The 16,230-nt window shown below is 45.8% G+C and overlaps 1 protein-coding gene across 1 annotated transcript; it reads right to left on the bottom strand.

Annotated features, from left to right (window-relative positions):
• Positions 1-6,144: 6,144 nt before the first annotated feature.
• CISD1 (CDGSH iron sulfur domain 1) lies at positions 6,145-15,810 on the bottom strand. The gene is made up of 3 exons (XM_084290360.1): positions 15,707-15,810; positions 12,344-12,549; positions 6,145-8,157 (listed from the first exon to the last, which is right to left on the bottom strand). The coding sequence occupies exons 1-3, from the start codon at positions 15,735-15,737 to the stop codon at positions 8,068-8,070; spliced, it is 327 nt and encodes a 108-aa protein (XP_084146486.1). The 5' UTR covers positions 15,738-15,810; the 3' UTR covers positions 6,145-8,067.
• Between the last annotated feature and the right edge of the window lie 420 nt (positions 15,811-16,230).

Here is a 16,230-nt window from a genome sequence, read left to right as displayed (position 1 = left end):
TGAGCCTCCGGAAAGATTTTTTTCCCTGCAGAAGTGTGAGACACTTCGGCTGATCGGTATCTAAATGTACAGAGAAAAAACACAGATGTCATTTTAGACTTGAACCAGTGCCATCTACCTGAGCTTGAAATCTTATTGGAAAAAAAGAGCATTAAAAGGCTAAAAAAATGAAATTGAAAAGCTCTTCAAACACCTAGTCCTGAACAAATAGCTTCTAGATATCCTTAAAGCTAACAGAAGTGGACCTGGAGGGGATTGAAAGAAATACAAAAGCATGAGTAATTGGAATAAGTAAACACGGACTATTTCCTTTTTCCTGGTATTTGCTTTAGTCAGATTTATGCATATAGAAATCAAGTGACGTGGGACTCTATCTTTCTCTCACTCATTCCACCCTCATGCTTCTGCACATGGAGTTCACTAATCTTATCTGGGAGCTTATCCTAAAATAAAACAAGTGAAACCGAGAGAATACCGGAAAAGATAAATAATTAATTTCTCCACAGAGTGTGATTTTGTAAGAGCTTGCGTCGAAAGCTGAACCGACCAGCAAGATTCCCAAGGAAACTTCTCGGCTCAGGGCTGTGCAATTGCACTCAAAAAGAAAGCGAAAGGGGCTGCAAAGAGCTCCTACAGAACAGGCAGGCAATTGGGAATCCACCACCAAGCAAATGCATTTGGTGAAAATACGCTTAATTCTGGATTACTCCTTCTCTCTTCTGCTGAAAAACAATCGTACCTCAGTCAGCCTGACCAAAACGTAAATGCCACTGATGCCTAGAAAGTATTACGCATGCATTTAGTTTGCAGAAACTGCTGCACACTGCAAGAGGGAGTCTCTCCAGCAGGCTGCAAAGCTCCCCCAAACTGAGTAAGGATTACCAGAGAATCACTTTCTGCTGAAATAAAGCCCTTTTTCAAAGAGAACAGCTAGTTAATAACTAACCGCAAGACGCACGGTAGTTTAGTACAGGAAATAAGCTCATACTTCAGTGGAAGAGCAGGGGGACATTAGGTAAACACTTTAGAGCAGCTGGATTTTGGCCAAAATGCTCCTGCTCTAGAGGTGTGCTGACAAGGGGCACCGCCAGGTTTTTCACCAACTCTGAGCGTGTTTCACTGCTGCTTGTCCTCCGTTTTGCCAAAAACACCGCTCCTCTGCCAGGGACCCGTCTTCGTGGCGGGGTCTGAGCGAGAGAAGCGAATCCTGCTGCCCACAGAGCCACTTCCTGCAGCGCGCGGCCGCGCTTGCGTAGCTTCTGGCCGCCAAGTAGACTGCAGCAGAGGCGACAAGGACTGAACGCACGGTCCTGATAAGAAATATTAGTCAACAAAACCAGCGCTTCTGTGGACAGACGAGGGCATCTGCAGCGGTGCTTCTGCGAGCAGGAGGGCCCATCCTGCTCAGATGGCATTCGGTAGAAATTGCAGCAGCGTGAAGGTTGTAGCCACGTCGCTTTCTTCTCTCCATTCCACAGCAGAGGCAGTGCTGTATCACACCCTCTTAAAATAGCTTGAGGTTTTCAATTCTTTAGTAAATTCACAGCAGCTCTATGCTTTTTTGTTCTAAAGTCTCGGTTACCTTCAACTGTTGTAGCTCTAAAGCTCACTGCGCTATCCCATTTTCTTTCCCAGCCACTGCCTTTTCACTTAAGCATCGGGTCCCACAACAGGAGCCTCTCTGATTAATATTTTACTTGGCCATGACTGATGCAACCTCTCTGACATTACTCTCCGCCCTAGCAACCAGGTACACCTGGGGTTTTCCAGTGTGAAAACAGAGCGACATTGTCAAACAACAACCTACACTCTCCGGAGATAATACAGAACCTTTAAAACATTTATTTTGAGGTTAATTCGTTGTGCATTTTGCGGATCACCTCTTTTACAAACTGAGCTGCAGCTTTACGTTTTGGAAGTCCGTTTTGTATTAGAAAGTTCCAGGGACAGTAAAGATAGGGGGCTAATTTCAATAGTTTCTTTCTTCCTCAAAGTTATTGGACTTTTTTTTTTTTTTTTTAATGTGTCATTAAATAAACCAAGCACTGGATTTGGAGGAAAGGTTCATTTTTGGACTGAAAGGAGGTTAAAGGCTGGGCAGCAAATAGAAGGGCTTTCAGGGTGGAGAGGAGGCCGCAGAGGGTGGGTACCGAGGTCAGTTTTATTCATCATATTCATTCATGACCTGCAGAAGGAAGTGTGCACGGAATCGTCAGGTCTGCGGATGCTCCTGACCTTGGGGCAGTCCAACGAAAGGCACAACATTGGCACAGGAGCTTCTGTGTGGATCAGCCTAAGATAACACATGTAAAGAAAAATAATCCACGCCAAGCTGAACCTGGAACTGGCTGTCACTGCCCAGGAAAGAGATCCTCAAGTCACTGTTGACAGTTGTCTGAGATCATCAGCTCAGCGTGCATCTGCAGCCAAAACCAGCCAACAAAATGTTGGGCAACATCAGGAAGAACATTGAGAAAGACAAAAGGCATCACTGAGCTGCTTTGCATAGCCCCAGCATGCCGTGTACTGAGTCCAGCTTTCACACCTGGTCTCTCATGGAGGATAGAAGTTACCATTATTTAATCAATGCAGAAGATGGAATTACACCATGATTTCAGGAAACTTGGTTTTGCTGCCTCCAACCCCAGCAAACAGCCAGGAGAGATGTATAGCTTTGACATCTTGGGGCAACAAGTTACACTTAGTTCTGAACAGTGGTATTAGGGCAGTGTCTTCAGTACCATCACCTGGTCTGGTGGATTGCAGGTAGCTAAAGACTACTCCCCTTGCCTTTCTAAACAAAGATTTTATGAGCACAGCCTTGTATCTCTACCAGGGCATCGCTCAGGTTTTACAAATGCATGATGGCATTTTACCAGTCACATCCTAATGTTTTAAGATAACCCTGGTTCTTGGTTTAAGATGATTAACATGCCAAGAGGTTTATTTAAAATGCCTCTTTGTCTTTCCCTAGAGGCTAGTTACATTGCCTCCATGTGCTGTAAAATTAAATACCTATTTATTGACTAAACCCACTGCCAAGTGGCATTTAAAAAATAGGTCTCTTCTACTCAACGGTATTTTTTGCCTGAGCTTTGTCTGCAAAGCAAAAGAATTTCAACACTTAAAAAGCAATTTAACCCGCACAGATGTTGGAGTCAAGAAGAGATGGAAAGAGCAAGATCACGCTGTTTAAAAAGAACAACAAATTCAATAATTACTGAAGCCTAAGTCATTTCTGGCCGTTGTTTTGGTACTCAAGTCTAGAGCAAGAGTGCTGGCTGTGAACAGACAGTGCGTCTTGACCACGTTTTATCCATGTATGGTTATATTTGCCAGCTGCAGAAAAGTATTTGAGAAAAGTTACGCAGTCAGTGACCTTCTCATTCATTCTGCTGCGTTCCTGTTGCCAGCTGACTTGACTGAACGGCGCAAGCACTCCAGCTACCGAGCAGATCCTTGCAGAATGCTGAATTTTGAATGCTTCACACATCAGAGCTGTAATTTCTGGTGTGCTCAGGAAGCTCCACATCTATGCACAGGCTTCTCCTGGAGAGCAGAAGGCACTTTTTTTGGGTGTGTGTGTCTATAAATGTGCCCAAAGCATAGATGAGCGAAGTGGACTGAATTCTCCTGTGCTGCAATGACATAAGCCTGCTGCAGTTTTACTAGCTTCAGGAAGAATACAGGTAAACACTCCTCTTTATTACAATTTCACAACTAATTAAACACTTTACAAGGATAGGCATGCACGAACATTGGCCTGCTAACAGGGGACCCACGGTGTAAGCGTACGCTGCTTTCTGTGCAGTCCTGCAGCATTTCACAAACTGGGGAGGGAACACACACAGTAAGCAGCAGAGGTCTGCCCGAGGCACATAACCCCGCAGGCTCCAAGGGAAAGATTTTGGATAACAAATTAGCCTCATCTCTGGAGCTAATGCAGAGCCACTTTGTACATCTTACACTTCACCCTATTAAGAGGGATAACGAAGTGTGACACATTGTCTTCTGTGCTTTGATTTACCCCATTGATACTACCCAGCGATGTTATGTGGCATTAAATCTTCTCTAGCTTGCTCCTCGCTGCCCCGATACCCATCCTAAATTAATGATGGCTGGAGGAAAATGGTCGTTCTCCTCAGTGCAAAAGAGTCATGCTGACACAGGGAAAAGACAGCAGAGCAAGCCTGGGTGCACAAAACTTTTTGGGGAACGGTTATCCAAAGCTGCCCGACTTAATACATGACAGTGTTTGTAGTATCTGACAGTGTCAGTATCTGCAGTGACAACAGAGGAGGCATTTGGTCTTCTCAGCAGGTCCGTGGGATGTGTCTGACCGGCCCGAAATAGCGATGCTGAGCCCCGATGAACTCAGGCTGGTGGCAGCCGCGCTGGGGCCCAGCCCCACCACCGACGTGCCGCAGGGACAGCACGCCCTCCTGCCCGAGCCAGCCAGGGCCATGGGTGGGTTTTATCAGCCTTGAAGGCAGCTTCAGGAGCTCAAACAAAAGCTAAGACCTGTGTGCTCAGGATGGGGAAAGAGAAGCCAGCTGACAAGGTTTCTTTGCCATACCAATGTTTGGTTTCACGCCTACGTGGCTACCCTTCCTGCTATTATAAGATGTTCTTCCGTTAGCGCAGTGAGCAGCGATGATACAGCACTGACTCACGTCTCGACGTCTGTAGCTGGCTGTATCACACTTCAAAGGAAAATCCCCGGGCAGCTGCTATGCGATTCTCTGGCATAAATTTCACAGACCCAAACCTCTGCTGCAGGCTGCCCCGACGGCCCCAGAAAGAGGCCCCAAGCCCCTAGGGTATCCCGAAGATTTCAGGAGGGTCTGTGGCCAGCTCTGCTGCTGGGGAACTGGTGATAACCACCAGTTCCTGGATTGAAGCCTCCGTGGATGAAAAGCTGCTTTGTGCCAAGCTTCTTTCTGCAGCACTCTTAGTTCGATACCTGGGCTCAGACAGGCAGCAAGCTACTGAAAAAAAAAAAAATAGACAAATGCAAATATAAAAACCCCTCCAGAGCAGCACTCTCCACGTCGAGCCATACCAATCGCACAGCGTTTGTTTCCTCCTAGCGGGAGAGCGTGTGATTGCAGCGCTGCCCTCCGCCGCTGGAAATGAGCCATTAGAGTAATGGTGATAATTGAGCACGCAGAAAATACTCTACAACCCACAGCTGCCTCCTCCTCAACACCAGCAATTCCAGCAACGCTTTGGTATTTGACATCCAGACTCTTTTGGTGAGTGAGACTTGGCTGCTGCAAAATCAGCATTTTTCTTTGTTTCACCTTCCACTGAAAGGTAATGATGTAGAGTAGAAATATACTCTGGGACAGGGATCCTTCACTACTTTCACTTGTACCACAATTGTGTTTCAATCTAATGTGAAAATGCACATTTGCAGACAAATTTCTTGATAGTTTAAACCTGGCAAAGATCTAACCAATTCGCCTCCCCTCCTAGAGGTTATTTGAGGAAAACGCTGAGTACCAAATTTCAGGGACCACTAGAGCAGGTAATACTCAGTCATACGACTATAATCTATTCTAGTAAAAAGGCAGAAAAATAAAAGTATTTTGTGGAGCTCACTAAAACTACTGGCAAGCTTGTTTACTCACGTTCGGGTTCTCTCTTTTCACTATCAAGTTTAAACAGACCATGCATGCAAGTAGCAGGAACTTTTTTTAGGTACAGCAGAGAAAACTGTATGTGCACTGAAATAAACTCTACTTCATGTCAACATTTGTAAGTGTGACACTTCTCCAACACAAACTCACCAGGATGTAAACCAGCAAAGACAGCTTCTGCATCCTCTCCTCTTGGGAAGAAGCACTTCTCATGAAACCCTCTTCTCTGACACTCAAGCACCCAGAAATGTTTTACAAGCAAACTCCAGGACTCGGGACATTCGTCTGAGACTTCGGGACTTTATCTCTTAAAACACGACTGTAGTTTTCATGGAACATTTATTCAAGAGCAGCTGGACTGGGCTGCTACCAGGAAAAGAAGTCTCAGAAGGAAAACCCAACCTGGACACAGGTTTATGATTACAGCAGCATGATTTGTGGTGCAATTCTCCCCAGAAAGAAACAGCACACTGACGAGAACACAGACAACACAGCCTTGAGGTTAAGATGAACTCAAATGTGTATTTGACAAAAATACAGAAATATCCAGTGCCATAGTCTAGTAGTACAGAAATAACTTTGTTTTGGATAAAACAAATGTTTTTGATAATTTAAGGTTAAAACAACTTTCTATGTGCATCAGTACTTGGCCAAGTAAAAAATATCAAGTACCTTTACAGTCAAGACAGGAAGAAAATGAGACACTAAATATATTTGACTGCAACTTCTTGCAAGTAGAGGTCTCTCCCAGACAGTCGTTGCCCCCTGCGTTGCACTCCACCTGCACACAACTTTCCTTTACTTCTGTGCCACGTTCTCTACTTGCTGTGCCTTCTGCCAAAGTTTGAACCGCTCAGCTAAGACCTCAGCCTCTGAAAGTCTCACATTGAGAATATGCAAAATGTTTTCTTCAGTTTTAACCAGCTGTACCGACCACACCCTTAATAAAAATAAAACCTCTATCGCCCCAATCATCTGGAAGGATCTTTAAGGGGTCCAGGTTAAAATTTCAGCTTCTTGACGAGGCCTTTTCTCTAGCTCTGAGGTAGTCTCTCCCTCTGGACATTGGACATCACGCAAGCTGCAATTATGCTAGTGGACCAGGTTTAATACACAACTGCCCTCTGCCACCACATTCTTTGGGTTTTGCTTTGTAGTAATTTGCACACTGATAAATCAAAAGCTATTTATGGAAACCAACATTACAGCCATTAATGCAGCTGCGTCAGATGAAGCAGACAAGTGCCATACAACAGGAGGATGAGTTCTCATCTCATCCTTCCTTTTCCATATGTTTCTAGCTGCCACCAAAGCCTGTCTGTGTCTGTTCTTTTGGTAAAATTAGCTGATCCACATTAGCAGTTAGCCCAGGAAGGCAGGAGCTATTTAAGACACATTGAGCCTAAGGGCACTTAGTAAAGGTGTGCCTGCTCCCTCTGCAGGAGGAGGAAGAGTCCTCCACAAGCAGCTGGAGCAATGATGAAGCAGACAGTAACAGTGGGTGGGTGGGGTTAGTTTTTATTTTAGCTTCTGGGATAAGTCAGCATAGCCTCCCTGTCCTGTGGTCTGGGGAAATTAGCTCCACTGCTAGAGAGTGCAAGTGAAACTAAGGCTTTCTAGCAGCAAAAAAGAAAAAAAAGGAGAAATCTGGCCACTCCTGCCCACCACTCTGAGCACTTCGTGTCCTTCCACTCATCTGTTACCAAAGCTCTCACAGAGACCATCTAATCCTACTTTAGACACAGGGCTGCTGTTCCGGTAGTATGTTTTCCACACCATATGGTAGTAGGGTCAAGTTTCAACAGGGCTGTTAAATCAAAGGTGAAGCTGCCCTTTAGCCCCAGCTAGCTACAAGCATTTTACATTTTCTGTTCAGAGCAGTTTTAAGTGCCTTCTTTCGTGGAAGCCACGCAGAATGGTAGTGTTATAGGCCAAACGGGACATCTGCAGAAAACGCAGCATGATCAGAGGTTAAGCTACATTTTGGCACCATGATTTCTTTCCTGCCGCTGCCTTTTAAGTAGAACTCTATCCAGATCCATGACTTTCAAACCTCCCCCAAATTTTAAGATCTCCCTTCTGAATATTCCTTCTGCTGAATGGCCTCAGAGTAGTACACATGTATTTGAAAATACCAATAACTATTTTCTCAGGTACATTCTGTGCGTCATTTTAGGTTCATACTCAATGGAAGGGTACACACACTTTACAGGACAAAAAATTAAACCATGACTATTTAGTAAATTATGCATTGTAGTGATTAAGACAAGACAAGCACCAGAAAAAATACACATGCTGAAGCCTGATGTATCTACTACACTGGAAAGTCTTCAGTGACATGACAATGAATTTGTGGTTTTTCCCCCCAATCACAAGCGAGCAGAGGATTTGTCAGACATTCATTTTGTAGCTTCCACTGTCCACTCTACGCCTCCTTCCTCTTGATGATCAGCGGCCCGACATTGTCGCCAGTTTCGTCGTTGTGCTTTGTGTGCGAGCCATCGCACAGTGGGAACTGAAATGAGAAAGAACAAGCACATCTAAAGTACACCCGCAGCCAGAATTAAGAACCCATGTTGAGAAGTTCATCAGAACGTCTCCTCGTTAAATCCACCCTGACTGCAGACTGTCACTTCTGCACCGGCACTTCAGGGCTCCCTGAAGTTTGGCTGGACACCGGTTCTGTCCATGTGAGCTCCGAGTGGACAAGGGGCTTGTTATGAAAACAAAGCAACTCAACTCCACGCTGTTTGGTGTTCCAACTTTGGGCCAGCACAGGGAAAACGCAGCCCGAGCTGACCTTCAACTGTCACCTGTCTGGAGAATCCTGCTCTCAGCCTTGCCCCACACTCTGTTTTCCTGAGCAACAGCCAGAGCTGAGCACAGCTACAGATGGTAGGTGGGGAGAGGAAAAGAAACGGGAACAAATCCTGATTTTTTTTTTCCTGGTTTTCCTCGGCATATGATAAGAAAAGGACAGCTTCCCTGGCTCATCTCTTAGTTGAGAGACACACCAGGAGATTAGTCCTGCCTCCAGATGGCTAGTGCCAAGCTTTCTTTGCTTCATCCCGATAGGGCTAGCTTATCTCAGCGACACAAAGGTCCACTTGCGCAAGCTGGATTCTACATCAGGATTCTGACCTGGTGATGGAAATAAACCGCACTTCCAAAAGACATGTTTATTCATCAGGGGCTTCTAAGGGCAGCTCTGAGGAAGCAATGTGAAGAAATGTTTGTTCCATTAAAGAACTGGAACAGCCTGGCCGAAGCAAGACCCAAAGGGACTCCTTCAGCCAGCTGTAACTGCCCAGCTCCTGGGCTGCTCTCAGGAACAGTCTTTTCATCTGCAAAAGCCAAAGGACATTCTGCAAAGCAACAGGGGTTAGGTCAGACCCCATCGACTCCCAGGGACGAGTTTTCAGGGCTGTGCCTCTTCTGCAGAGGACACCCTAGAGACAGTGACTTAAATCACACCCGTGTTTTGCATTCGGTTTCTATTTTTTTTTTGCTTAGAAGTAGCTGGAATCAAAGTCAGACATTAAGCTTGTGCCCCTAGCACACAATATCCCCTCACAGTATAGTCACCATCAGTCTTTGACACGCCAATGTTCATGCCCCAGTCACAGCCTTAAATAAAACTGATGCCCCATCATCTGGGCTTAGCTAGAATAAAAGATTTCAAATGGCTGCATGAAAGCAACATAATGAAGACAACAAACCAGTAAGAAACGTTCTCAGAGTTCTAAAAATAAAGCCACATGCCTGTAGGGTAGGGTGGGGGCAGGCCAAGAGGTGAGGGTTTTTTAGTGTTTGCTTTTCACAGTTACAGAATGTCAAAACCCATGCTATAAATGGCAGGTGAATTTTCCAAATAAAGACCACCCCCTATCCCCCCCAAAACTGGAAAATACTCATGCAAGCTGATTCATGCAGGGACTTTTGAGACAATCAATTATTTTTGACTCAATGAGGAGGTACTGACAGCCACTTGGCAAAAATGAGGGCAAACCCAGGTGTTTCCAGGCTAGCTGTTTCTCCAGGCAACACCAGAGACTATCGGTGTTCTTAGGAGCACTGCTCCAGCTTCCACCAGACACAGAACATCTCACGTGCCCCAAGAAGGCAGGCCCAAGGTCCAGCTGCAGTGATATCCCTACTTCAGGTGACAAAACTGGCTAAAACTTGCTATAAAGCAAGATAGCAACAGTGGTCAAAGCTCAAGCCCGGAGGGAGCTGTGCAGTGGTCTGGACAGCTCAGCTCAGCTCATTTCCCTTGGCACTGAATGGGTTTGTTTCTTCTGATATTCTGCAGCAGCGTTCCTCAACCTGCAGCCTGGGGACTACACCCACCTGGAAGACACAGACTGCAGGACGTTGCAAATAAACAAATTAAGATCCCCCCGCTTCAGCTCACAAGCACAAAAATGTAGAAGAAAACAAATGTTCTAACTTTAGACTAATTACTGTTTGGTTTTAAGACAAAACCCTTGCTTCTGCAGTGATAATTTTCAACAGTGGGGTTTTCCATGAAGCGTAAGCACTGCTATGATGTCCCTGATTAAAATCCTCATTATTAGGCAGCAGCAGAAGAAAACAAGTGCCTGCAAAATTTTCCACTGAGCTCCTTAATGCCTTTACAAGACCTTTCAGAGCAGAGTTCTAGGAACAGGCTCATTATAAGGCAGCCCCCCTCTACTTCCTTTTAGTGTCCGATTACAGCAACCTCAGCAGGACAGCACGTTCCTGAACTGACAACACCCCGCAATATATGGCAAAATGTAATTAACCAGATTTTTATTTCACACAACCAAGATAGAATCAAGCAATAACTAGAATAATTGCAAGAGCTGCAAACCTTAAATCCAGACACTAATTTTCCCTTTCTGTTTTCTAGAGGATGAAGCAGAAAATGTAAACATGGATGGTCAGCTTAGGATTTTTTTATTTTATTTTATTTTTCTGGTGAAAAGCACTGAAGGAGCTGCATACAGTACAACCTGAGTAAATCTGAGTTTCAGCCTGAGTTAAACAACCAACTGCAGATACTTACACCTGCCTTTTTCCTCTACCTTTTTCTTCTCTGAAGTGGTTGCACTCAGGGCCACTTCCAACTCTGGGATGTTTGCTCTCCGTTGAGATTTAACCCAGAGACAGCATACACGTGCATACTACCTGCATGCTGCACAGCCAGCAGCACTGCATCTAAGTGCACACACCTCCCCACTGTACTATCCTACTGTATGCAATTTGGTCTGTGGAGCACTTGTGGCCATAGGGGATAAAACAACCTTGCTTTTTGGTTCGGAGCAGAGATGACAAGCCTGCCTCCGCAGGAGTGCTTCGAAAATCCAGTCTACGTACAGCTACAAATGTCTAGGCTTTATCCTCAAGGTGATGAAGCTCTGGCAGCAGCAGGAACCCAAAGGTACAGTACCTGGAGAATGGCACACCGCAGCCCGACTGGAGCAGTCTCGAGGTATGAGAAGCCTGGCACTGAACTGGGTTTCTAGGCTGCTGGCCTCAGTTACCTGGCTTTGAACATTTGTATTATTTCAGCCTCCACACATTAGCACCCTGACTGAAAAAACTGCTCTGAAATATATGCTAGCTGTACGTGGACCAGGCTACTCATACAAGCCTTTTTCTCTTATTACAGGCCCTAGAACTACTGCTACAGACACACTGTAGAGATCTCGGTTGCTTCAAGTGTCTCACATTTCTATTTCAGATTTAAACCTGCCCTTACGGTGCCATTGAGTAGCTAGGTTGTCATGCTGAACACTGATGTGAGGCAACTCATGTTGCCAACTTCACAGGCAAGCAAGTTGGACAGACCGATGCCAGGAGAGACTCTTCATTTCCCAAGAACAGTCTCCAGAAGTATGCCAGCATGATTTCACTGGTTCTTCCTTAGGATTACCCATAGAACTATGAGCTGCAAAGCTACCTCAAGTCCATCTTTCTGCACAAGCTTTTAACCACAATGACTTCCTTTTAGATTACTCCCATCACCACTGGAAACCGTTCATGGCTGTACTGATTTGTGAGGCAAAAGGCAGCTATCTACGGTCCACAGAAATACTGCACAAATAATTCAGGACAGAACAGCAGCGCCAGTAACACCATCTGTGCAAGTAAGGGTCTTCCCGAACCAGTTCTGCACTCTCCCTGTCTGTATGATTTAACGGTGAGCTCAGACATGGCAAGTGACCATTTGACACCAGCCCCTGTATACCAAGAGACTTCTGGATGGGTTTTGGTCATTCACACCATGAACTAGCAGCAAGGAATCTTCTGACAAAGGAAGCTTCCAAATTCCTCCAGTAAAAGGCATTTAAGGTCCTCTCAGCCTGTGGCTCCTGAGCTCTTCTTCACCTGCCAGCAGACCAGTAATTTTGGATGTGTGTCAGTAGCAAAATGCAACCTGTTGTTCATGACTCATTGCTCTATACCGCAGCTGTCCTTTCAAGCTGTTTGCTTCTTCAGAGCTAAAGAAACACTGCTCACTATTAGCGCTGATCTGCAGACTTTACTCTCCCTAAATCTACATAGGATTTTAAGGATTCAGTTACTACTACATCTCACTGCAGAACAGCTGAGGTGAAAAGAAGTTAGTTTCCTCTCCATGAAGCAGTCTGAAAACAGTTTTATTGAAAGACGCACGCACGTCAACAAAATGGGGCTATTTTTTCTTCTCTTACCTTCTTGGATCTCCAACAGCGACAGTACACAGCCTTGTCACCCAGATCTTCCATATCGAATGCATGGACTACCTTGGGGTTATCCTTCTGGATATGGAGATTCACCATTGCTTTGCAGCACTTGTCTTTAGAGAGAAATTTTTTGTAAGCTAGATACCCGACAGCAGCTGCTCCAGCAGCTAAGGAGACTGCAGCAATCCATTCAACTAGAAGAGAAGCAGAAAAAGAAAGAATGTCAGGCTTTTGAGCAAAACATTCAATTCTATCAAAGCTACTCAAAGCAGTAAATATCTCTGCGCTCACAACAACACCTCCGTCTTTGCAAGTGACCTTTCTGTTCTGTGGGAGAAATGCAGGATTTTAGAACAAGAACATTTTCTCTTGATGCTCAGCCAGCTAATTTACTCCCTTCCACTGATCAGAGTTCTCCTTCACCCCAGTCCCTTCCCTGTAACATCAACAACCCAAACAGATCCCTCAAGGGTATGAGTACTGAGTAATTTATTTTATTTTTTTTAAACACATGCTATAACCAAAAATTTCCGAGCTGTTTGGCAATAGGGAAGTTATTTAAAATATTACCACTTTATAACAGTAACAAAAACCAGCTTAGATTAAATCCCTGCTGAGGAGTACAGGTAAGAACACAGATCTGAAGGGATTATATTTAAGAACAATAGCACAAATTTAACTGGATTATCCTGATTCTCTGAAATACAACCTCCACTAAAACAGTTTTTTTCCACCACCTCCATCCTCACTTTTTCCCCACCTCTAGTTATCGCTAAAAACTTTGCAGTCTCGATCGCTCATTTTAATTTGCTTTTCTGCAACGTTTTTTCCTATTTTTTGTGGCTCTATTGTTTTCTCTCTGTCCCATGAAAACACCCTGGACTTTGGCCTAATGGTTCAGACCATCTAACAACAGTACATGGAATTAGACAAACACTTGTATGCTGAAATGCAGTCCCAGTAAGATTTGGGAAGAGGGATGGAGAATCCTTGCTATGTGCCTTACTAAGAGAAAAAGATGCATAAATCCTTGAAAGTTTGTTTCCTTAGTAAAAGGAAGCAGAGGGGACCAGCACATGCTGACACCTCCCCTGCAAGTGAGTGACAAACTTGCCCCATAACAGGGTTACCAAGTTAAAGATGGTTTTCTGCATTTTAATATCAGATGACTGAGAGCATGTTTCCCTGCTCAAAAACTTCTTAAAACAATAAAAGACCCAGAGAACATACAGTGAATTCCATTTTTTTATACCCATCCAGTGAGTTCTAATTTCTTTATCTTCCCATTGCAGACTAGCATGAGCAATGTATTAATTGTGATAGTACAGGGTAAGAACTGAGGAGGTGAAGTTGAAGAAGTGATTCCATGAAAGTCAGCGTTAATTTTGCAACACAGCCCAAACCAACCTGTGAGAAGCAGCAAGGTCTCCCAGGGGAAAGCACTACAGCCTGTAGCACCCTTTCCCCTTCCTGCTCAAGCAGGTTTCCAGGAGCCGAGAGGGGCTGTTGAGGGCAGGAGGCACCCAGGCAGCTCAGGGACAGGCCGGGTCTGACAGGTTCAAAGCAATTCACCAGAAAATGTGAAGTGCAGCTACAACGATGGCCAGGAAGACAGAGGTATTGCCCAGAGCGGGCACCAGAGTACAAGATTCTGGCCATAAAAACACTTCTGTGACTACCAGCTGAGCAGGAAGGTCTGCACTAAAATTCACTGTCCTCCAGCACATTCAGAAAGAGCCAGCCTGCACATCTGCAGGTAACCCAGACCCCTCTAACCTCATAACCATGCACAGTGCAGTCAGCCCAGCAAGCAGAGATCATTAATTTAGAATACCTGACATCTTATTTTTAATTTCTTCCTTACTTCTTTTCCTGAGGCCCAGATTCATCTGCTACACAAATCCAAACATTTAAAGAAGCCTATCCATTACATTTCAGCATTGGCCTAATAAATGTCCTTATCTGAATTTATAAATGGAATGTCTCTCTTCTAATGAGATCAGCCTGCAAAGTTTCCAAGGTAGCAAGTCATCTTGTCAACCGTGTTTCACAAATAGATTTGGAAAAGCTGGAACGCCCGTTTAATCTTTTGTACTAAATCATAAACTGCGTTTGCGAAGGAAAACAGTTTTCAGAACTTTTAAAGTACTTTAAACGCTGTCTCAAGAGGCCTCCAGCACCAATTCAACAGTTTGCTGCCAAGCTCCTCCGTGCACTGCTTGAAGAGGCTCCTTGATACTGACGTGCAATGTCAAGTTTCTTTGTCTTCTCTCATTTTTTTTTTTAAATAAGAAGATTAAGAGCAACATCTGAGATATTATTAAAGAAATCCTCACTCTGGTGCAATACAAAAACTCAGTGTCATAAGTCACGACAGAACAAGACACTACAGGCCCACGTAACATGGGAGAAAATTTGCTTCAATGCTATAATCACTACACAATGGAAAAGGCTTGGCTGGAGCTCCAGAAAAATTAATACACGAATGAAAAAAGGGAAAATAGAGGTAAAGAAATAAACCAAAGTCCAAGGAACGCAATCCCAGGAGAGCAGAAATAAACCAACAAGGAAAAAAATAATCAGAAGATAACAGCAAGAAGCCAATAACGAGAATTTAGTTTCTCCTCCATTCTTTGGGCATACTCTAAGGAACAATAGGGTTGGATCACACAGCTTTTCCTTCCTCCACTCCCTCCTCAGCCCGAAAATTACTCCGGATGTTTCCAGATATAGACAGCAGAGGCACTTTTAGGATCTACCAGAGAGCTCGGACACGTTATCAGCAGGACGAGCACGCATCTGCCAGCTGCGCTGCCAAGCACACGGGGAAAACGAAACGCTCTTGGCTCCCCCGGCAGCACACAGTCCTGGCTGCCACATGGCTCACTTTACTTGCCCGATTTTTAAGCTACATCTGCTGGTTAAGAAGTGCTGATGGTATTTAGAAGTTGCCTATGGAGCAATGACTCCGTATATGAAAAACTCGGTCTTCGGAGGGGCTCCTAAATTTAAAGTCTCGTTCTCCTCCTTTTCTTGTCAATGAAAAAAATTGCTATTGCCCAGGCTTAACAATCGGGTAACGGGACTGGAACCAGTAACGGGACTGGCAATGCCCAGTGCCACCACACCGCCGCCCGCTGAGGGCAGAGGGGGGACGCGAACCCGCGGCCCCTCAGCGCTGCCCCCCACCCCCCCACCCCCGCCGCCATTTTGTCAGCGGGGGTCCGGCGGGGCGGGGCTGCGCCCCCTCCCCCCCCTTCTCTTCTCCTTCCCCCCGTCCCCTCGCGTGTCGCCGTCCCCCCGCGTGTCCTCGCCCCGCGTGCCGCCGCCCCCACGCGTGCCCCTACCCACCCCGCACGCTGGAGTTCTGCCCCAGCCCCATGGCTCCCGCTCCCGCTCGGCCGCCGCGCAGGGCACACGCAGCTCCGCGCCTGCGCCGCCACGCCCGCCCGCCCGCAAGATGGCGGCGGGGACCGCCCTCAACATGGCGGCGGGGCCGGCCCTCTGAGGGGAAAGGGGGCTTGGAGCGGCCGAGGGGGGCTGGCGGGGCCTCGAGGGGGCTCTCGGTGAGGGTGAAGCGGCCTCTGGGGCCCGCTGCAGGCACAGCAGGGGTGGCGGGCATCGCTAGGGGGGTGTAGGGCTAGTGGCCGTGGGTGCTGTGCTGGTGTATGGAACTCCTGGTTTTTGCTGTAGAGAAATGAACTGAAGAGCAGTGCCTTCAGAGAAATAGCCTTTTATGCCCCACATGCAGGTATTGACCTGAGAGTCTAGGCCTTTATTTGAAAAAGTAACGCCAAGAGTCCTAAAGGACTTGTGCAGCTAGGACCTACTTAACCTTATGAGCAATAGCCTTTTATACCCCGTACACCCAGGTA

This window comes from Netta rufina (assembly GCF_964035555.1).
Source record: "Netta rufina genome assembly, chromosome: 7".
Classification (NCBI taxonomy): domain Eukaryota; kingdom Metazoa; phylum Chordata; class Aves; order Anseriformes; family Anatidae; genus Netta; species Netta rufina.
Note: the sequence above shows the minus strand (reverse complement) of the source record. Positions and strands in the feature narration are given on the sequence as shown.

Coding starts and splice junctions, on each gene's coding strand:
- CISD1 (XM_084290360.1), bottom strand. CDS start 15,737: ATGGGGCTGGGGCAGAACTCCAGCGTGCGGG. Junction 12,550..15,706: donor GCAGAACTCCAGCGTGCGGG/GTGGGTAGGGGC, acceptor CTTCTCTTCTAG/TTGAATGGATTGCTGCAGTC. Junction 8,158..12,343: donor GCTGTTGGAGATCCAAGAAG/GTAAGAGAAGAA, acceptor TTCTCATTTCAG/TTCCCACTGTGCGATGGCTC.